General features: G+C 37.0%; 1 protein-coding gene across 1 annotated transcript in view; it reads right to left on the reverse strand.

The window, feature by feature from the left end:
• Nucleotides 1–9,172, reverse strand: part of LOC142358695 (basal body-orientation factor 1-like) — a 61,444-nt gene extending 52,272 nt beyond the window's left edge. Inside the window, exons 1-2 of the mRNA XM_075410216.1 lie at nucleotides 9,061–9,172; nucleotides 8,474–8,572 (exon numbers count right to left, since the gene is read on the reverse strand). Of these exons, the coding sequence (XP_075266331.1) occupies nucleotides 8,474–8,572; nucleotides 9,061–9,134 (173 nt within the window). The 5' untranslated portion in view covers nucleotides 9,135–9,172. The remainder of the gene's footprint in view (nucleotides 1–8,473; nucleotides 8,573–9,060) is intronic.
• Nucleotides 9,173–23,001: the final 13,829 nt, after the last annotated feature.

A 23,001-nucleotide genomic window follows, 5' to 3' on the forward strand; every position in this document is an offset into this window, starting at 1 on the left:
CACGATGAAAGGTTTTAATATTTCTCTTTATCCGAACCGTTTCACCAACTGAAAATTTTGGTTTCTGGATCTTCTCGTTCAATGTGAGGGATACCAAGAAGCTTGTATGTTGCTTGGTCACTTTTTTTGGAGCGAAACCAGTCACTCTGTTTACACGCGAGTTGATTACATTGACAACGTTTCGTAGGTTATCTATGTAGCTGCTTGTATGGTTTTCATTCAAGTACTTGTAAATCAGAGACTTGATTGATCGGATGTTTCGTTCTGCAAAAGCGCTTTTCTTTTCGTTTCTAGTTTGGTAGAGAATTGTATTTTTCTGTTCGCAAAACTGTTTGAAAGAGCCTAAAAATTCCTTCCCATCGTCAGTCCACACTTTCTCTGGTTTGATTTTTGTTGTCATTGTTGCAGAAGCTCTCCTAGTTGTGGTGGCGTATTTGTTTTTCATTGGTTAAACACGCAGGAAACGACTTAATGTGTCCACAGCGACTAGTAAATATCTGGTGTTTCGGTTGTCGGCAAATAGTGATTGTATATCTGCGAGATCAAGGGACCAAATTTCATTCAAGCGGTATGATTGCACCTTCAGTCGGGGAAAACGGTGCCTAGTTTGTTTGAACTTGGTGTATGTTGAATTTGTTTTCAGATAGATCTCTACAGTTTTCCGCTTTAGTCCGGTTTCTTTTATCAATCTATTGACACTGCCGTAGGCTGAGGGGTAGTTTGAGTTGGTATAGAATTTTTGTGCAGTTTGTAGGCCACGGCTATGGGTGATTGCTGATGAGATTACCCTTTCATTTCTGCATTTTGTGCAAGTAAAAGTTTTGCTGTTGTAGTCATTTACATTTTGTAAGCCAGAGCACTGGTAATGCACCCAACCGCATATTTTGCAGTAGAAAAGCGGTCGTTTTTTGTACTTTTCCCCAAAAGTTTCTTGCAGCTTCCACATTTGAGTTTCCTGGCTGGTCCCGGGTTTCTCTCCACTCCGGCAAGTATTAGGAGCAATTCAATAAGAAGGTGTAGTGTTGAGATGTTCAGTATCTGGGAGAAAACATGGAAAGCCACGTGGTGTTCGAATCTCTCGTAAGTTTAGGGCTGACTGCCTTGGCGTTTGTATTTGCAACTAAGTGTTGAGCAATTTTCAATGCTCTAATCAATTCAAGGTCTGCAGGTGAAAATTTTTTTGTGGGATGCTGAATGTTCATCAAAAGTTGAAATAAATTGCTGTCTGATGGAGGTCCTCCGGATTTGTTTTGTAATTTTCCTGTTTGCTTGTCAATTGCTATTGTTTCTGATTTCTGCAACAATTTGATTATTGCTTTTGATTTTTCAATTTTCCCACTTGACAGTCCAGTTGATAATAATTGTTCTACTATTTCGTTTGCTTCGTCCGAACTCAAATTATTTTGCTGATGTTCCCTAGCTATCATTTCATCTGTTTCTGGGTTTGACCACCAGGCTTAGGTACTTGATTGAGGGTGGCTGCAACACTCAATTGAGCTGCAACGTCTGTTTCGTTGTTTTTGTTGCTGTGAGAAAGTAAGTATTCTTTAGTGGTGGAGGTTGAGGTCTGGCTATCTTGTACTGTTTTGTTTCCGTTCAACAGCTCGCTATAGGTTTGTAATGAAATAAGTAAAAACTTTTTTGCTTCTACTTAAGTTTGCTTGCTCATCTTTAAAATGATTTTGAACAGGCTCATAAATTATTTTAATTAGCTGCAATCCCTGATTGGTTGCGAGAAGTTTTTGTTTCTGACTGAACTTCACTTTCTTATTACAAACAAATGTTAAAATGTTTTTAAATTTTTTTAATTTGCTCTAATTTAAAGTAGTTTGAGCTAATGAGACATTCCCATGAACAATATTATAAATACAGTCCAGTAGAAACTCTATAAACTCATTAAGAATTGCGAAACGCTTCAATACAGGTTTGAAGCCCATAAGCAGTTTGAAAGTAGTCAGATGATGTGAATGATTCATCGAGTTGAATTTTATTATCTAAGGTTTGTGAACTGTAAAATATTGTAAAATTGTCCGTCAAGTTTGAACATAACCGTAGCTGCTCACAGCATCGAGGATCCAGGTCAATCAAGAAATATCCAAATGGTTCCTTGGTTGCAGTTTTATACGCTGACAATAAAAGATTACGGCTGCCCAATTGACGGCCAAGAACGTCAATTTGTATAATATCTCTGGGGTTTTTCAGCAAAAGCATATGCGTAACATTAAGATCGATTGTTTTTGAGTTTTTACTTTTTTGATACAAATTATGCTTCAATAAAATTGCGTGTCTGTTTTGATGGCGACCAGAAAAAACTAGGTTTAAAAATTCTTCTTGTTCGCTGGCTTCATTGTACACATCGTCGAAAACCACTAGTTGACGATTTTTCTCATGAGTGGAGTTGATTTTGCTCCAATCAAGTCCATGAATGAAACTTATTTTTGTGTCAAGAATATTGGCAAGCTCTGTATAAAATTTTGCCAATGCTGATATACATATGTCACTTTGTCAAAGCTGGGAGAAAATAAACGTTCTTGTTTGATGAGGATATCTGCAACCAGGCGTGTTTTTCCTGATCCACTGGGTCCGACGACCACCATCATCAAATGAGGTTCCGTTACAATAACTTTATTCATTTGGGTGTGGGAATAAAACAGCCAATACTAAATGCTAAAAGAGACCAAATTTCTGGTCTTTCGGTTGAGAACTTATTGATGAACAGAAAGCAAAGACTCGTTGCAATCGCTCCAATCAAAAGAAAGATGTGAATACTGTAAAATACCAAAGATCTTTCAATGTTTCCACACAGTTTCCACGGTGGGCGCTCCTCATTGTTATCATCAAAAATAATCTTACTGGCAAAATCCAACTGTCAATCCGGTGAGTCGGCCATGACTATAGTGTACTCCTCGGCGGTGGCTCAGGTGTTGGCGTCTTATTCGATTGCTGTGATATAGCGACAAAGTATTCCAACAGTTTAGCTGCCTCAATTAGCAGTTCAATTTCATCTCGAGTAAGATCAATTTCGGTTTGAACGGGAACACATCTCTGACCCACCTTTTTCCAACAGTTTCCGCAAAATAATTTCATTCTGATTTTTGTTTAAAAATTGCAGAGCTGCGAGCTTTGAAATATGCAGTGTAAACTTATCTAGTCATCTAAAATGGCAACGCATCAAAATAGGACCGAAAAACTAGTTTGAATATTATCCAAAAAAGAACACCGGTAACGTGCCCGCACAGAAAATGGCTAGGAATGTTTGAAACAATGTATACATAGCCGGGCCCTGTTGCGTATTGTTCTTTCATGAACCCAAAGGCATCATGAAATGCAGCATGCGTTCTCAAAATTTTCAAATGCTTGAGATATTTATGAAGTCTGCTATTACCAGGTCCTATCAATCCACCATGTGGGGCCAGTTTGTTGATGACCTGGAGATCAGAATTTGGTTCAATGAACATACAAACTGCCAAAAAGGCATTCTTTGTTGTTTCGTTCCTAGGAAAATGCTTGGAAACAATTTCAAAGTTGTTCAATACTTTATTAATATCAGGAATGTTTATCATTCAAATGCCCCAACCAACTGATTTACAGAGTGTATATAAAGAAAATGGTGTTTATAGTTACAGTTTCTTTTATCAGTTTTTCTTTTTTTGTTTAGATGATTCATCGGAATTTTCCACCTCTTCTTTGCGCGCCTTGTTCTCCCAGTCCTCCTCTAAAGGAGCGTCCCAACATTCCCAGCAAGTACACTGCGCATTATTCATTCCACATTGAACTTCCAAGTAGACCGAGTGATCCGATCTGTAAATTGATCCCCAGCCAGTCGCCAATATATCAATGTAGTCTTCTAAAGTGTTCTTGAACGGAGAATCGGTACTCTCAAGGCTTTCAATTTTCGTCAGAATTCTTCTCTGATAATCCGTCATGCCTGCTGGCACTAATCGCCGATTTGGGCAAGATCGTTCAATTTCCCACACTGTCTCCATTGCGCTACATCTTTTGGGTGAAATGTCCCTTACGGTATCAGCGTTTCTTGTGAATTGCTCGAAGATGTCTCCCCGTCTTGTAATGTCTGATATGTTGAGACGCAAGAATTACTGATTGAACGTCTGAAACGCGCTTGATGGTGCAAAAATTCTTGCCTTGATCTCAAAGAGGATTTTGCGTTCATGGCGAATATAGGATTTGATAATCTTCTCCGTATGTTTTGGATTATCGTTTGTATAGACCAGAATGTGTTGGTGCTCAAATGAGATGTCGTCGCACCATCTGAAATGCTGTTGAGTCTTTTCTGGCTCATGGTTAACAACAGCAAATTGCCATTCTGTGAACTGATCAGTCCAGTGTGCAAGGCCTTTTGGCTGAACTTGGGTTGTCTGACTGGCCTCTCGTTGGTCGGTCTTGCGTCTCTTGCTGCTTGAATCGAATGGAAACTGAGAGGGAATGAGGACTTGAGCACTGTAGACTATGAATCGAAAATTATCTGAATTTTCTGGACAGCTATTCATGGTAACTGCTGAAATTGAATGATTGTAAGTTTTGGAGCTTAGTATTTATAGGGTGGCTTATTTATTCGAACTCAAATAAATTCCAAAATTGTGATAGCATAGTTTGTTCAATCATGATAAAAAGTAATTTTGGTTACAAGAAGGCAACTTAGCCCAGTTGGTCATAATGACGTACCATCTGGGCCAAGTTGCCTTAGAATTTGCGGTATTTTGAATTGTTTTAAAGCTAATTTGATGTTGTGTAGCTAAACGCGTTTAAAATTTCTGAACTTGTGCATTAATCCAACAATCGCAAGTTGTGTTACCATGTATTAAACATAACAAAATCCAATAACCGTAAATAGTGATACAATGTTAGCAGTATTTGGGTTTTGTAGCTCAAGGGAGTAGGCAGCTTTCTAGGTGCTAGATAGAGTGATTTTGGCGTAGATTCGAGACTGGGTAGGGAGGGATCCTATATGTGCGGTAGACCACCCCATTTTTCACTACTCGCGACAACAAAAATCGAGACGACGAAATAAAAAAAACATAGCAGGACAAGTCCTGACGTGCAATCAAAGAATTTTCATTGACTCAACAGAAAACTAGACCTAGAACCGACTATGAATGGATTGGAAAAACCATTTAGAAAAAAAATCCAATCGAAAAAATAAAAAAAAACAGTAAAAATCCAAGTGAAATTGCCGCATGTGAACAAAAAAACCAATAGCGAGAAAGCGAATTTTTGTTCAAACACTGTTTTCTCACTCTACTTCAAAATTAGAGCAAAAAATTTCACGCCGCAAAACCACTAGCTTTTTTGCTCCACTTCCTGTTTCGACGTGACCAAAATCACTACTCCAATTTGACTTCAAAAATAATAAAATGTGTGAACAGATCTAAAAAAACACAGCGCCCAAACACAATTCAAATTCTTTGAATTGTAAAAAAAACCAAGAGCACGCCAATAATAGCCCCAGCTATCGCTGTGCGGCTATTAATAAAACACCAGCACGACTATAATTGCTAGAAACCTCATTTGAGAGCAGGCAACTACACCTCCTCGGCAGTTTAGATGAAAAGGATATCTGGAGATTAGAAAATCTTTATACCACTGAATACAGACTTAATGCTTTACATGTTTATGCCGGTTTTGAGGACAAAAAGTTAGGTTAGATAAAATCAAGAAAAACAGATTGTACAAAAATAGAATAAGAAAAGACCAACAGTCCTAATATACGCTACAAATTTCGTTCGAAAGCCAGTAATAACTTCTTTTGCCTTCAATGGAATTATTTGAACATATTACCAATTGTCTATTAATTGTATTAGTAAATCTTTTAAAAATCAGCATATTTTAATCAAAATGGCACAAAAGAAACCTCTATAGTCCACTCTGTTTACATTTACCGGATTAACACTCCTAAAAACTGCTTACAAAATAAGTTCGTTAAGTTCAAAGATAGATAGTTTTCCTTCTGGATCCTTTGAGACTGCTGTTCGTGAGTTGAAATTGTGCCGGTTTTTGGCTAATTCAACTCAATAATTATGAAAAATGCACAATTACTTGTTACTAGGACGAACGGCAATAGCAGGGTTGGTTTTCGTCCATTCGTTGTTTCTTAAAGTCCAATAACTTTCGGATTGTAATCAGTCGATATTTTTTTAAATCGTTTTCACATTTTTGCTTTTTCTTACGATAATTACAGAAAAGAACGATTCAAATCATAGCGTACTAATGCCCGTTCCAATAGGCCGCCTATGGTGTTTCAAGGAAATCTCTCTGGTTTAAGCTTATAGTCCTTTTCACTTTTAAAAACACAATTTTGAAAAAACAATGGATAATTCAGCTTTTTCTTCTTTTTTTTCTTTTTGGCCAACTTTGACCTGAAGGTCGGCAAAGACAGGTTGCATCGTGTTTGCAATGAGTTAAAATTTACCAATAATTACTAAAATTTACCAAAAAGATCTCATACTTAATGCGGTTTTACGTTTTAAGTATCGGCTTTTCAGCTTCGATACGATTTTTTTTAACGTTTATTTATTGATTTTTCGACTTTTTCCCATCATTCAGGTTTATGATCTGCTTTTGCCATATTATTGACCTGTCAGTTATCACATTATCGGCGCATAAAAAGGAGGCACAATTGAACACAGCAGGATTTCAGTGAATAGATTGTCTAACTGCTTCGACACCGTCTTCTAGCAGAGTTAAAGGGAGTTACTTATTTTTGTCGTAGTTTTTTGTTTATCTGTAGTCGTTTGACATATTCTGGATAATTGTAGGTCTTAACAGCTTCCAATGGATAAACAAAGGAACTTATTAAATGGTTTCAGTTGATAGCTAAAGTATTCCAAGACTTTTGAAATTAACTGTTTAAGAAAAATTACAAACGTTTTTTTTTCTATAATTTTTCAATTTACTGTTCTTTTTATCTAGATGTTACCTGTTCTCAAAAAATGCAGGTTGCATATCAAATTATTTGTGTCGCAAAAAGGCACAATTAACCAAATCGAACGTTTTTAGTGCATCAAATATCGTTTTAATAGCATTGATACAAGTCTCCCAAAAGGCTTACTTAATTTTCTACTGTCCTCTTCGTTTGTGGTTCCTTCGGTAGCTGAATGAAAAATTCTGGATAACTGCAGGTCATAGCAGTTTTCTATGGAAAGAAGCCCATTTACTAATTGCAGTTGATCTAAAATTTTTCATGACTTTGGAATCAGATGTTTATAAAAAAAAATAAAAAGCTGTTTTTTTTTCGATTTGCATTTTGCTGATCTTTTTTGTCTAATTCTTACCTAGTATCAACAACTACAGTTCGCGTATCAAATTATTGGCGTCGAAGAATAGCAAAATCGATCATATCTATGTTTATAGTGCATTGCTTATTGTTTTAACGGCTTCCATAAGATTTTCGCAAAATTGTTTCATTTTTTCGCAAATTTTTTTTGCAACATTTTTCATTTGTGTTTATCGTTCTTTTGGTAGACGTATGGCACAATCTGGAAATGACACATCTCAATGGCTTTTTCGAGAAATAAAAAGACCTGTTTGTGGATTTGAGTAGCTAGCTAAAGTTTTTACGACTTTTCCCTTTGTTCTTTTTTAATATTTGTTACCTAGTCGCATTATTCAAAGGTTACATATCTCAATATTGTCGTTCAAAGTTAGCGCAGTTGCTCATATCTTACTGTTTACGGATTAGATTACGGTCATAACGGCTTTGACGCCATTTTCAAAATTTAATAGAATCTTTTATACGGCTGAATTCATCGTTTATTTTTGTTGACGTACGATATATTCTGGTTAATAAGGACAAGTTTCATATTGCTCATTTTGCGGCATGAATGACCAGAAACATACTTAAGGATTTGAATTGATATCTAATGGTTTTCATTAACTAAAATTATTTTTCAAGAAAACAAACGTTTTTTTACTGTGTCGTTTTTGTCTACTTGCTACCGAGTTTTAATAAACTCTGGTTCCATCCACGTTTGTCTAGTGAAATACTTATTATTTCTTTCAATTTTTGTTGACGCTATTTTGACTTTGTTATTAGGAAGTTTTTTTTTCAAAAAATTAGACATTGAGTTTTGGATGTAAATGTTTTTTTTTATTTTTTTTGTTTGTCTTGTCTCGTAGTCTTAATAATGACAGGTCTCTTCGGCACACTAACATGGCATTGTTTACATTGCACATTACTGAGTGACTGAAAGTTGGAAGCAATTTTTGTACGCATACACCAACTAATTTTGATCAATATGTGAGATTTTTGTCATGTGCGCTCAATATATGAGATTTCTGGAAGTTTTTTATCTGCTAATTTGGTAGACAATTAGGCCAGCTTGTGGATAAGCGGGGTCGGAACATTATGTGCGAACGCACACTACTGAGCCTCCTTGTCAAGTTTTCAACGGATACCATCAGGTCTTTTCCCATTTTAATAAATAGCCTTTGAAGGTTTTGAGTAGAATTGTCCAACCTGTACTCATTTCTTGATTTCTCTATGTTATCAAGTCGATGTTCCCAGATGCGAGCATTGGCGGCTGCTAGACCAGCAATGTCTTCTTTTCCAGGTTTCCTGAAAATTGAGAACACACTTCACCATTTTCAAACTTTTTTCTAACAAGGTAAGTCTTCGATCGATTCAGATCAAAGCGCAATTCGATGGAGAGTGCTGCAAGGAAATTCATTTTCTTTCGTTAACTTAAGAAGTGTAATATATGAGGTGCAGTTTCGAATATATCTTCATTCTTAGTCTACAACAAAAAGATAACATACATAGCTAGATATTCTACGACTTTACTTACATTTCCGTATTGACTGCCCTTAAATGGATGTTCATGGTAAACTATACACATGATAGCTGGGTTCGAGATTTGGGCACTATTTCAACAAAAGTCGCTTTAGGTTCGATGGATGGATTTTTTCCATTTATTTTTCAATGAGCTAAGTGGATGATACATCACTTGTGACCCAAAAGTGCACGGGGAACTTTAGAATCAATTTGGATCTGAAGGGGTAGTGCATTAATTTTTTCTGCCTTTTTAATGCTAAATTTTTACTTACTCCTTTTTCGATCCTTTCTTTCCTTTTCCCTTTTTACCTTTCCCACCAGCTCCTTTTTTACCCTTTTTAGGCATGTTCTTCTGAAAAAAAAAAGAATCGTCAGGAGATACAATATTTGTAGAGTATGCTGTAAAGGAAAGTGACAGAAACCTAATCGAGGGAAGGAGGATTCTTTTTGCAACGAACTTTGTTCTGTCACAGCAAAACCAGGCTGCAAAAGACTGGCGACAACTTCTTGGCACGAACTAAGAGCCTCTAAAACTGCCTTATCCGCGCCTGTCTCAGCTTTCACGAAAAACCCGACAAACGCCTCTAACTGACATCTATGTGAACTTCTTCAAGAGAAAGTACATCGAGACAAACAAATGCACATGGAGACCCTTATGCAGATGCGAAAACTGCAACATCTTTGTAAAGCTACGACAAACTTAAAACTTGGACTGCAAAAGGGGAAAACCACCTAGAGCGTTTTGCCCTGAAGTCTATTCTACTACTACTACTACTACTACTACTACTACTACTGCCCATTACACATGAGTTGGGGAGTTCAAGAAATAAGATACCATTTACAAATCACAAAAATACAGCAAAATCAACGTTGCAGATGTGGAGCAACTAACATTTTGAGGTTGCCCTTACAGGCTTAGCATAGATTTTATGAGAAACTCAATGCGTGTGAAACCTTTCCGCTATTAGTTGCATAGGCACCTCGCCCATTGGCCGCAGCCTAAAGTATTTAGCCATCAGACAATTAGAGGAAGAAGTTCCAAGTCACGAAGACTAGCGCATTGGTGTTAGGACCGTCTGGGGGTTTAGCTTTTTGCTGCGTTTAGTCCTGTGAGCCTCAATTCTCCTCAAAACTATTTTTCGGGACATAGCAGAGCATGTGTTGTCCGGAGCAGGTATATCTTGGTATTAACGTGGCGGCTGATGTATCGTGGAAACAACATATTGAAGAAAGAATGAAGAAAGCAAATAAAGTTCTGTACATGCTTACGCGAAATGTTGCAACTAAAGTAAACACGTTTGTGAAATTGGGATTATATAAGTCCTTAATTCTGCCGGTATTTCTGTATGGTTTCACGTGCTTGACTGCAGGAAGAACTGAAATTCAAATTCTGGAAAAGTTTCAAAAAAGGTAGTCAAATGGATAACGGGAAATAAAGATACAGCATACAAAAGCCAGCTTCGACTATTAAACATATTGCCATTACCAATGTTTATCCAACTTAACGATCTATTGCTGGTTTCAAAATCTTTGAATGAAGAGAATAGCGGCATCGAGCTACCTGAAGTACATACGAAAGAAACAAGGAAAAACGAAATTTTCAAAATGACGAACTATTGAACTATGATCAAACTATTGGACTTTATTTTACTTTGATGACTGGGACTTTAGACTCTTCAGCACAGCTGTAAATCCCCAACAACAACAACAACAACAACAACAATATTAGCTCTGCGATCAGAGTTGGAACACTGCTTAGATTAATTTTCAGTGAAAACCACGTCTTGTCGGGATTTTACACAGTATTTCATAGTCGAAGACTTACATTTCAGATAATAATTGCGCGCAAGGGTCAGTTTTCTCTTCAAACGCATCAACTTTCGGTTAATACAGTGCAGCAATCATCTCAAGTTCCCTCACAGCATATTGGTACTAGCCCTGCGTTGCTTGCCCACTAGCAAGGTTTTCAGGCCCAATAGTATTCACAAAAGAATTGATTAACGTTTAGACAAATTGCTGCTAACTAGTCGCACTTAATCTACTAGTCTCGATTTCACTTTCATTACTTTGCTGAGTTTTGAGTCAGTAAGACCATCATTGGCTCATTGGAGACATTTTAAAAAAGGTAAAACTCGGCGAGACATTACTTCAAGAGCCAATTCTATACAGGGATCCGCCAAAGACAACTTATGCTTCCTTCTTTTAAGGGCGCTGTTCAATGCTCTGAGTTAACTTTTTCATCCCAGGCTCTCGCCTGCAGTGATATGTATCGAGATGGCAAAGAACCATTTTCGACATTAGTTCTTTTAAGTCCTCGTGATTTGTGAGAGCGATCGAGGACTCTGCCGCTTAGCTAGATTTTTGACTAACCACAAAGGCACACGAGGACGTTAAAACAGCAGTAGAGAGAACCTTCCCGCAATTTAATGCAACCCAGTTAAATAAGAAAATATTTAAATATATTTTTCCGATGAGTTTACGCCCGTTGCAATTTTTAAAAAAACGTTGTTCGAAAATAGTTCTTTTTTGAACAGAAAAAAACATTTTTTCTAATTCAAATATCAACCCTTTGTGAGTATCACGCGTATATAAAAAAGATGTACCAAAAACCATTGGTTTTAAGGTTACAGATTTAGTTAACTTGATTTATTACCCGATTCATGGCTGACACAAGGTTAATAGGTGTCAGCAAAGAAAATAGAACTGCGATTAGACAATGTTCGGGCATCGAGCGAAGTTAACGAAACTGACATATCTTCGTTGATTTGGTTAATTTACCCATATGATAGAACCGATATTGCGTACCGACCAAAGCAAGGATTAAATTCATTCATTGAACACCAAACTTACTATCAGAGCTAACCACTCTTTTAAATCTTAATCTATTTAAACCAAATTTTCTTCGCCTTAATCTACTTTAACATTTTAACTTCCAACTTTGCATTTTAACCAAGTACCACGCTCAATTAGCCAAAGACAGAGTATTGCGCTTCGCTGGCTACTATAGTGGCGACAGAGATGGGATTAGTCTGTCGCGGACTCGGAAAGTATCTACGCTAGAACATCTGGCACCAGCCAATATTCCATCGCCTGCTCTGCAGACTTGTGTGGAACTGCAAAACCAGTGCTTGCAGTTGGAGAAGTTAAAGAGTACTAACTCTTCACTTCAAAAAGACCTCGTCGAGCTTCGACAGGAACTGGATAAATATTGCAACAAGACCAAAGAGGCAAGAAAAAAGGATTTGTACAAATGGAGCGCCGCGTTACGAGATAATTTAAAGGCAGCATTAGCCAGAAATGCTGAACAGGAGCAATCCATAGAGATATTGAAGCAAGAGTTGGCCAATTTGAAAGCCAAAGTTGCAAAAAAGGGCGCAGCCATCGAAAATGTAGAGAAAATGAGTGACCAATTGAGGTTAGAGCTTGATCAGCTGGAACACTAAAACCAGTAATTGGCCAACAAATGCCAAACAAATGATTCTCTCATTGATCGACAAAAGAGTACTCTTTGAAACGAAAAAATCAAAACAAAGGCCTCGAATACTTGTTTTTTCGAGATTTGGAACAAAAACAAAATTATGAACCAGCCTGCAACACTATACAAGATTTTGTTGGTGAAAAGTTCTGCTTCAATAGATCAGATCAAGAAAGACTACCACAAAATGAGCCTATTGATGCTGGTGGAGACGAAGAATTCTTCAAGACCTTCAACCGAGCAAATCAAATTCTCACAAATGATGCGGCACGGGAAGCGTACAACATTTTTGGACTTGACGAGGCAGAAAAAGTTATGAACAAGGAAAACTGATACTTAAACTCTCCATATGAATCTACAAACTATTTGTGTAGTAAGACTTTCATATAACAAGATCTGTGAATGAAAATATTGTTTGATTCTGCGTGATTGGTGCACTCTATTCCTGTTAATAGGGGGCAGTGTGATGGTCACATGAATATAAAGAAAGATGTACTAAAAACCATGGGTTTCCAGGTTAAAGATTTAGTTTAAAACTTGATTTATTACCTGATTTATGGCTGACACAAGGTTGATGGGTGACAGAGAAGAAAATAGATCTGTGATTAGACAAAGCTCGGGCTTCGAGCAAAATCAACGCAACTGACATATCTTTGTTGACTTGGTTAATTTACCAACATGATAGAACCGAAATTGGGTGCCGACCAAAACGCGGATTAAATTAATTCATTGAACACCAAACTTACTATCAGAGCTAAACACTCTATTAAATCTTAATCTATTTCAAACAACTTTTCTTCTTCTTAAGTTACTTAACAGTTCAACTTCTAAATTTACATTTCAACCAAGGACGACACTCAATTAGCCATAGACAGAGTATTGCGCATGGGCGGTTACTATAGTGGCGACAGAGATGGGATAATTTTGCCGCGGACTCGGAAAATATCTACGCTAGAATATCTGGCACCAGCCAATATTCGGTCGCCTGCTCTGCAGACTTGTGTGGAACTGCAAAACCAGTGCTTGCAGTTAGAGAAGTTAAAGAGTACTAACTCTTCACTTCAAAAAGACCTCGTCGGGCTTCGACAGGAACTCGATAACTATTGCAACAAGACCAAAGAGGCAACAAAAGAAGTTTTGGGCAAAAGGAGTGCCCAGTGTAAGGCGTTACGAGATAAACTAAAGTCAGCAGCAGACAGAAATGATGAACAGGGACAATCCATTGAGGTATTGAAGCAAGAGCTGGCCGATTTGAAAGTCAAAGTTATTAGGAAGGGCGAAGTCATCCAAAATATAGAGAAAATGAACGACCAATTGAGGTCAGAGCTTGAGTAGCTGGACCACTACAACCAGTATTGGGCTAACGAATGCCGAAGAAAGATTCTCTCATTGATCGACAAAAGAGTACTCGTAGAAACGAAAAAGGCAAAACAAAAGCCACGGATAATTGTTTTTCTGATATTCAGAACAAAAAGATTATGAGCCGGCCTGCAACGCTATATGAGATTTTATTGGTAAAAAGTTCTGCTTCAAAAGACCAGATCTAGAAACACTACCACAAAATGAGCCTGTTGACGCACCCTGATGCTGGTGGAGACAAAGAATTCGTCAAGACCAGCAACCGCGCTTATAAAATTCTGACAAATGATGCGGCACGGGAAGCGTAAACATATTTGGACTTGAGGCAGAAAAGGTTATGAATAACCAAAGCTGATAATTAAACTGTCCATATGAATCTAAAAATTTTCGTATATTAAGACGTTCATATGACAAGGTCTGCGAAGGAAAATATTGTTTGATTTTGAGTGTTTGGTGCACTCTATTCTTGTTAAGAGGGGGGCAGTGTGATTGTCACACGTATATAAAAAAGATGTACTAAAAACCATGGGTTTCCAGGTTAAAGATTTAGTTTAAAATTTGATTTATTACCTGATTTATGGCTGACACAAGGTTGATGAATGTCAGAGAAGAAAGTAGATCTGTGATTAGACAAAGCTCGGGCTTCGAGCAAAATCAACGCAACTGACATATCTTTGTTGACTTGGTTAATTTACCAGGATGATAGAACCAAAACTGGGTGCCGACCAAAATTAGCGGATTAAATTAATTCATTGAACATCAAACTTACTATCAGAGCTATACACTCTTTTAAATCTTAATCTATTTAAACCAAATTTTCTTCACCTTAATCTAATTTAACAATTTAACGTCCAACTTTGCATTTTAACCAAGTACCACGCTCAATTAGCCAAAGACAGAGTATTGCGCATCGCTGGCTACTATAGTGGCGACAGAGATGGGATAAGTCTGTCGCGGACTCGGAAAGTATCTACGCTAGAACATCTGGCACCAGCCACTATTCGATCGCCTGCTCTGCAGACTTGTGTGGAACTGCAAAACCAGTGCTTGCAGTTAGAGAAGTTAAAGAGTACTAACTCTTCACTTCAAAAAGACCTCGTCGAGCTTCGACAGGAACTCGATAACTATTGCAACAAGACCAAAGAGGCAACAAAAGAAGTTTTGGGCAAATGGAGTGCTCAGTGTAAGGCGTTACGAGATAAACTAAAGTCAGCAGCAGCCAGAAATGCTGAACAGGGGCAATCCATTGAGGTATTGAAGCAAGAGCTGGCCGATTTGAAAGCCAAAGTTGCAAAAAAGGGCGCAGCCATCGAAAATGTAGAGAAAATGAGTGACCAATTGAGGTTAGAGCTTGATCAGCTGGAACACTACAACCAGTATATGGCCAACAAATGCCAAACAAATGATTCTCTCATTGCTCGACAAAAGAGTACTCTTTGAAACGAAAAAATCAAAACAAAGGCTCGAATAATTGTTTATCCGCGATTTGGAACAAAAACTTTATGAACCAGCCTGCAACACTATACGAGATTTTGTTGGTGAAAATTTCTGCTTCAATAGATCAGATCAAGAAACACTACCACAAAATGAGCCTATTGATGCTGGTGGAGACGAAGAATTCTTCAAGACCTTCAACCGAGCATATTAAATTCTCACAAATGATGCGGCATGGGAAACGTACAACATATTTGGACTTGACGAGGCAGAAAAAGTTATGAACAAGGAAAACTGATAATTAAACTCTCCATATGAATCTACAAACTATTTGTATAGTAAGACTTTCATATAACAAGATCTGTGAATGAAAATATTGTTTGATTCTGAGTGATTGGTGCACTCTATTCCTGTTAATAGGGGGCAGTGTGATGGTCACATGTATATAAAAAAGATGTACTAAAAACCATGGGTTTCCAGGTTAAAGATTTAGTTTAAAATTTGATTTATTACCTGATTTATGGCTGACACAAGGTTGATGGGTGTCAGAGAAGAAAATAGATCTGTGATTAGACAAAGCTCGGGCTTAGAGCAAAATCGACACAACTGACATATCTTTGTTGACTTGGTTAATTTACCATGATGATAGAACCGAAATTGGGTGCCGACCAAAACGCGGTTTAAATTAATTCATTGAACACCAAACTTACTATCAGAGCTAAACACTCTATTAAATCTTAATCTATTTCAGACAACTTTTCTTCTTCTTAACTTACTTAACAGTTCAACTTCTAACTTTACATTTCAACCAAGGACGACACTCAATTAGCCATAGACAGAGTATTGCGCATGGGCGGTTACTATAGTGGCGACAGAGATGGGATAATTTTGCCGCGGACTCGGAAAATATCTACGCTAGAACATCTGGCACCAGCCAATATTCGGTCGCCTGCTCTGCAAACTTGTGTGGAACTGCAAATCCAGTGCTTGCAGTTAGAGAAATTAAAGAGCACTCATTCTTCACTTCAAAAAGACCTCGTCGAGCTTCGACAGGAACTCGATAACTATTGCAACAAGACCAAAGAGGCAACAAAAGAAGTTTTGGGCAAATGGAGTGCTCAGTGTAAGGCGTTACGAGATAAACTAAAGTCAGCAGCAGCCAGAAATGCTGAACAGGGGCAATCCATTGAGGTATTGAAGCAAGAGCTGGCCGATTTGAAAGCCAAAGTTGCAAAAAAGGGCGCAGCCATCGAAAATGTAGAGAAAATGAGTGACCAATTGAGGTTAGAGCTTGATCAGCTGGAACACTACAACCAGTAATTGGCCAACAAATGCCAAACAAATGATTCTCTCATTGATCGACAAAAGAGTACTCTTTGAAACGAAAAAATCAAAACAAAGGCCTCGAATAATTGTTTTTTCGAGATTTGGAACAAAAACATTATGATCCAGCCTGCAACACTATACGAGATTTTGTTGGTGAAAAGTTCTGCTTCAATAGATCAGATCAAGAAACACTACCGCAAAATGAGCGTATGGCGAAAATTTTCAGTCAACGCTGACATCATGTCAAGACTAAGATTACAAATCGGCTTAGCCCTCTTAAGAAGCTCCGTCGCCTGCTTTTGGCACTGAGGCATTTGGGTGGCGCAAGTTTGTTGATGCCTCAATAAAAGCTTTCAACTGTTGTTAGAAATGGAGTTATTTGTTTCCCTCATATTTTATTGTCTTCAACAACTAATGCCATCAGTTGTTTGTTTTCAAGACTTCTCTAGCTCTAGCTTCACAAGTTTTTCAGGTAATGATTGTTGGTAGTATTTTTTTACTGATAGACTTAAAAATTACGAAATGATTTTTGAAGATGCAATGCTTGGTGGGACCGACACCAGCCAATATTTAGCAAGTTTTGGGGAGGGAATTTTTCCAATTATATATTTTGTCTATCCTAACCTAGATCTCCCTTTCGGTAAGCTTTCCTCTTCGCGCAGAGAGCTTCGAAGTCAATTTTTTTAAGCTCTTGTGAGGCTGATTGGCCCAATCCTTCAATGCACGGAAAAAATTGTACAAAAAATGCTTTTTCTTGCATATTGTTCTGTTGTGGTTGGTTTAAATCGTTCGATTTGATATCCAGCTCTCTCTTATTTTATTCATATACGAATTTTTGTCGCTCTATTTTGGCAGGGATAGGGATAAAGGATGTGCAACTTGCATTGATTGTAATCTTCAAAACGGTATTCAGGTTTAGGGATGTTTAGGTTAGGCCACTCCTACATAATTGGCAACGAAACGGTATTCATGCATTTCTGATTTCGGATTTTTTTATATTCGTTAAAAGCTAATTGTTGATTGATTTCTCATAATTCTTCGGCCAGTCTTCGATATTAGGGGCTGAACAAAACTATGAAAATCAGTTTATTCTAAACCGATGAAACGAACGGTTTTTGAACATTTTTAGCGGAAACATTGAGGGGAAAGGCTATCTTTCTAATAAAAATGTCTACGGTCTTAGTCATCTCTCCACAATTTTTTGTCTGCATTAACCGAACCCATTACACTACCTGAAACTCTACAGCTATCAACTAATTCCATTTCGTCATGAAGAAAGGTCTCCTGGGCTTTTTCAAAAGGAAGTTCTTTGGTAAAAAAATGGCTACTTTTTTGAGCCTGTATTTTATTTGCTCGCTCCAGTTTAGGTTTGAGTAGATCAGTTTTTCAAGGTCCCCGGACAGTTGAAGAATCAAATTGAACACTCCCCGCGAGCCTTAGACCCGGGTTTAGACCCCCTTCAGAATTCAAAATCGTTGCTGCTATCGAAAGCTGCAGGCACTTTGCTCTTTTTCGTGCAGTTGTCCACTGCTACAACATTTGCCTTCATTTTTGCGTGAGCTCTTTTGACCGACAAATTCTTTATAACCTCAGCAAAGATTTAGGGATAGAAAAATTTTAAAGCGTCTGGCTAAGCGCTGATACATGTACAAAAAAGAGCGGCACCCAGAACAGAAAAATTACTCCACTTGTAAATTGAGACTTGTTTGAGCAAGCATTTATGATAGTTACTTACTGGGTTCTGTCACCAGGCACCCTCCGACACCCATCATACATTTGGCAGTCGTAGTTAAATAGCCGTTACTGGCGCCCAAAGGCTGGCGGCTATAATGGGAAATATCCGTTTATTTGAAAAAAAAATTCTAACCGATAACTGATGGCAAATCAACGGACTTCGACCGTCAAATCGTTGTACCAGTCACAAAGATATCTGACCAAAAAAAATGTTCCTTGTTTTTTTGGCCTACATAGAAATTATTTTCATATCTTTCAAAAACAAAGTGAAACGCGAGATATGTTTTTAAAAATTTTTGTGGCCTAATTCAGTTTTTCACACGTAGCTCCTGGGTTCTAAATTCTCACAACCATGCTAAGGTTAAATACAGACGGCGAAAAAAAACTCATGAAATATTGTCATCACAAGCTTTTGCAATTGTTCGCCTCGCCAGTGTTAGAACTGCTTAGTAGGAAAATTATAAACAAAGTGCCTTAAATAATTTTGTAACAGAACAGTATCGGATTTTAAAGAACCACCTAACTTTTTAAAAAAAGTTTGGAACAAAATAAACGGTGAAAAAACAAAAGCGAGAAAATTTGAAAACCTCAAATCCCACTAACAATTAATGCAAATTTTCTACATGGTCAATTTATTAACAAAACTTTTCTTTCCTCCAATTGGTATGGAAATTTCTCAGGCGAAGATGTTTTGGAAGTGATGCGTTTGGAAAAAATGTAAACTTCTGATAAAAATACATCTTTTACAAAAAACCACAGACGTACAGGCTTTTCTCCCACTTATGGCAGCCTTCCATGCAGAAGAAACATTTGCGTGAACAGTTTGCATGTTAAAATTTACACTCAATATTGCCAGCAGAAAACAATTGAGTTAAGCAGACGATGTACATAGGTGAGTTTTCAGCTTAAGGTGGCAAAGACCAGATAGGCTTTATTAACTGAATGAAGTCATTTTTGTCCTTTTGATAAAAACTCCAAGTAAAAAGAAACATTCAACGTGTTCAATTGTTTTGTCTGATAGACAAAAATTTGTCGCTTTAGACTAAACAACCTCCATTTTTGATGGGTTTTATCTTTACGATGTTCTCTATATATATATATATATATATATATTCTAGCAGTAGAAATACTGGATGTAAACATCCATTTAATAAGATTCATATGGATGTAAACATCCATTTAATATGATTAATATGATTCGTGGGCATTTAAATTTACTGTAAATATGAGGGACTTTCGCTACTGCTCACAAAGGGAAATATTACATCTATCTCACTCTCTCGCTCTCTCTCTCTCTCTATATATATATATATATATATATATATATATATATTATCTATATACATATATATATATATATATATATATATATATATATATATATATAAATATATATATTGTAGCGGTAGAAATACTGGATGTAAACATCCATCCAAGCAGAGACTGAGAAGGCACTAAAGGCTCTTTTATATAGAGAGAACCCCACTAACTATATTCAGTCTATTAGTTAGATACAACATGTTTATATTCTTGACGCTGGTGCTGTACTTTATTAACAACGTAATAATAGAATTTTTTCTTCAATGTTCGAGTCGGATAGTCTGAGAGATATAGGTAAGCCTACTTCGCGCGCAGAAATAAGTAATCTTAGCTCTTTATACCTTAAGTCTGTAAAAGCAGCCCACATCGGGTCTGCCTTAACTGGTGCGACCCGTGAGTTAACAAACTTTAACCGAAAAAAGAACTCACACAAAACACACTATTCTCTCTTGAGAAAAAAACTTAGAACCAGATTGCAAAGTTTTTTACTTTTTACTACATAAAACTTCGAAAAAAGGGGGAACACAACCCCTTTAAAAACAAAACTATTATTATTTAAACACAGAAAAAAATGAAATGGATCATCGCGTTGATCAACCTTCCTCTAACGTCCCAACACATTCGGACGAATTACAACTGGCTGTTCTTATACAACAGAACAAATGCCTAACACGCGAAAATTTACCCCTTGAAGTTAAACACTATCAACACCAAGATGAATTAAATATACTTTTAAACACAGCAAAACAACTCAAATACCACAACTGTGCAGCAGAGCAACAGCCTCTTCTCTCTACACCAGTAAAAGCATCACGAGTTTCACGAACTGCTTTTCTTTCATATTTGGTTGAAATTTATGGAGCTCAGCTCAAAAAGGACTCGGTTCTTTTCTTTTGTGACCCACTAACAAATACATATACCAGTCTTATATACGAGTTTTTTTAATCCACTATCTGACACACTATTTGAATTCATTCACGGAGTATGGTCAGAAACAAACTTTGGATAGAGAAGGTGTATTTCGAAAATCTTCCTTTGCATTTCTGAAAAGTCTTGCATCCACCCTTAACGTTAATGCCTCACAATCACGACGAGGGAGCGTACACAAGATCACTCGGCAGGAAATAGAAGGCTTCACCCATTTTCTTACAATAAACATAAGCTCTGTGAAAGATGCTAACCTAAAAAATGACGAAAATTCTGACTCTCTTACTTTTTTATCTTGGTATATAGACAGATTTTGGAAAAGTTTGGTAAGACACATCTTTCCAGCCACAAAGATGATAGCAGACACTTGTTCACAAATAATACTTAAGATACCAGAAACACTCGGTTATATTAGTGACCCAGACTGGTTTCCACCGAATTTCATAAACATTCCGGAAATACCATCCGAAACTATTCAAAAATTATCCATCAATCACCATAATATAGAAACTAACAACTATAATGCGTAAACACCACCATTTACCTGCACAAATGTTCCAGAAATTACAAATACCTCTCTGGAAGCATCACCAATAGAAAATATGGATACCATTAATCATTCTCATTAAACAGACACTCGTACTAACGAAACTACAGAATCAGATTTTAGTTCAACATAATTAGATGATGGAACACTTTTTTCATCACGTACGGTAAACACATTAGTCGACCTCAAAGGTACTGATAAAAACAAAAATCACAATAATAACAATAATGTTACTAATGATAATACTAATAACACACATATTTATCAGAATATTCAAAAAAGACAACCTGTAAACTCGTCTGAAATGACACAAAATTCAGATCCGTTGAACACAACCTTACTTATATTACCAAACGTGAACACACGTTTAACACGTTTACACAGACAGAACTCTGTTCATTTTAACACAGAACCTATTAATTTGAAAAAAACTCAACACAACCGACACTAGATAAAAACCAGAATATTCAGATAACTCCACAACAATTGGTAAATATTGTTAGACAACTCGATTCACAAAATTGTCAACAAACCACAAAAGCTCCAATTCCTTATTTTCTACAGTCGGTGTCCACACAAACACTATAACCTGTAGTTCGCCGAAACACACGAATGATGTACCCTTACTTAGGAAGCTGAGTACCCATGCAACCGTCTCTAAGACCGCTGGATGGCACTGACCCTAAATATACAACGGAAGATTTTTTAAATGCTATCACATCAAACATGGTAATGACAGCAGGACCAGAACAGACTGATTCACCGTATCATGAACCATGGATTCTGAAACGAAATGCCATGATACATACGGCCCTAATTGAACCGGCACAACAATGTGATTCACACCTCTCACTAGAAAAAAAATGATTTGGCAAGCGTTTTGTCGCGAAATTCAAAAGTCATTTGATAACCAACAACCGCAAACACATGCGAAACTATTATTAGAGAGCATAACAAGTGCGTCTGTGAACAAATTAAAACATTAGCGCTTAGAAATGAACAGATGACTCGAAAAGCATATGTTAATATCTCCCCAGATATGTGTAATGCAAAAATGAATGACGCACTTGCCAAAGCACTTGATCCACAGTTGACTAGAATAGCGCTAAAAAGGATTGCAAACTATACATCAACCTCACTGGAACCAAATCTTCAATTTGCACAATAAGTAGAAAAAATACATCAGGGAAGATATCACCAGAACACACATAGAGACACATAAGTTCAATACAAACTCCACTTTTTCTTCACAAATTAATAATCTTTCTTTAGATGTTGATCATCTCACAGTAGATGATATACACATAATGGAACAATATATCGCCCACGGAATCAATGGAGTTCAACACAAGTAATCAAATGATCTTAATTTTAAAGGAAAAACATTCTTCCTAAATGTTGCAAAAAATATTCACGCTCAGGACATAGCAGTTCTACATGCCTGGATAAAAAACACACAAAACCACATGACAATTCTTTTTTTTTGAAAAAAACAAACTCTAATCAAGCAATGAAAGGTAAACAAAACCTTCCAAACAAACAAGTCACATCAAACAATAAAATAGGTAAACCACTTCCGTTCTCATATCGTTCTAGAAGTAACACTAGAAAACACTGTAATAATTCATGACATAGAAGCCCGAACAAGTACACAAAATTTAACTCAAAACCTTATTACGGTAGAATTAAATTTAAACCACCGAGTAGATGTGGTTCACCATACCCAAGACCATCAAACTCTCAGAACAACTCTAAATATAACTCTAGACCACAATCACTTCAACATAATAGAGATGGAAATCGTTCACGACGACCATTCCCACGTAATCAACTTTGTTACGTCAGAAACTATATCAAGTCGCTTTTAGACCAAGAACAAACAGACAACACAGTGCCTAACACTGAAAATAAAGACACACAGAATGTTTCTGAGGAAACACTCACCGAACAACAATTTAATGGTTGTCTTTTAGAATTAAATCAAGAAAACCAAGGTGAAAACTTCAATTGCCAAGAGGAATGTAATACTCTCACAGAAAAATACATTTCTTCCACATCATGTAAGAGTAATATTTGGGTACTACCACTAAC

The sequence above is a fragment of the Convolutriloba macropyga genome, chromosome 2, assembly GCF_964194025.1.
Source record: "Convolutriloba macropyga chromosome 2, txConMacr16.3, whole genome shotgun sequence".
Lineage (NCBI taxonomy): Eukaryota > Metazoa > Xenacoelomorpha > Acoela > Convolutidae > Convolutriloba > Convolutriloba macropyga.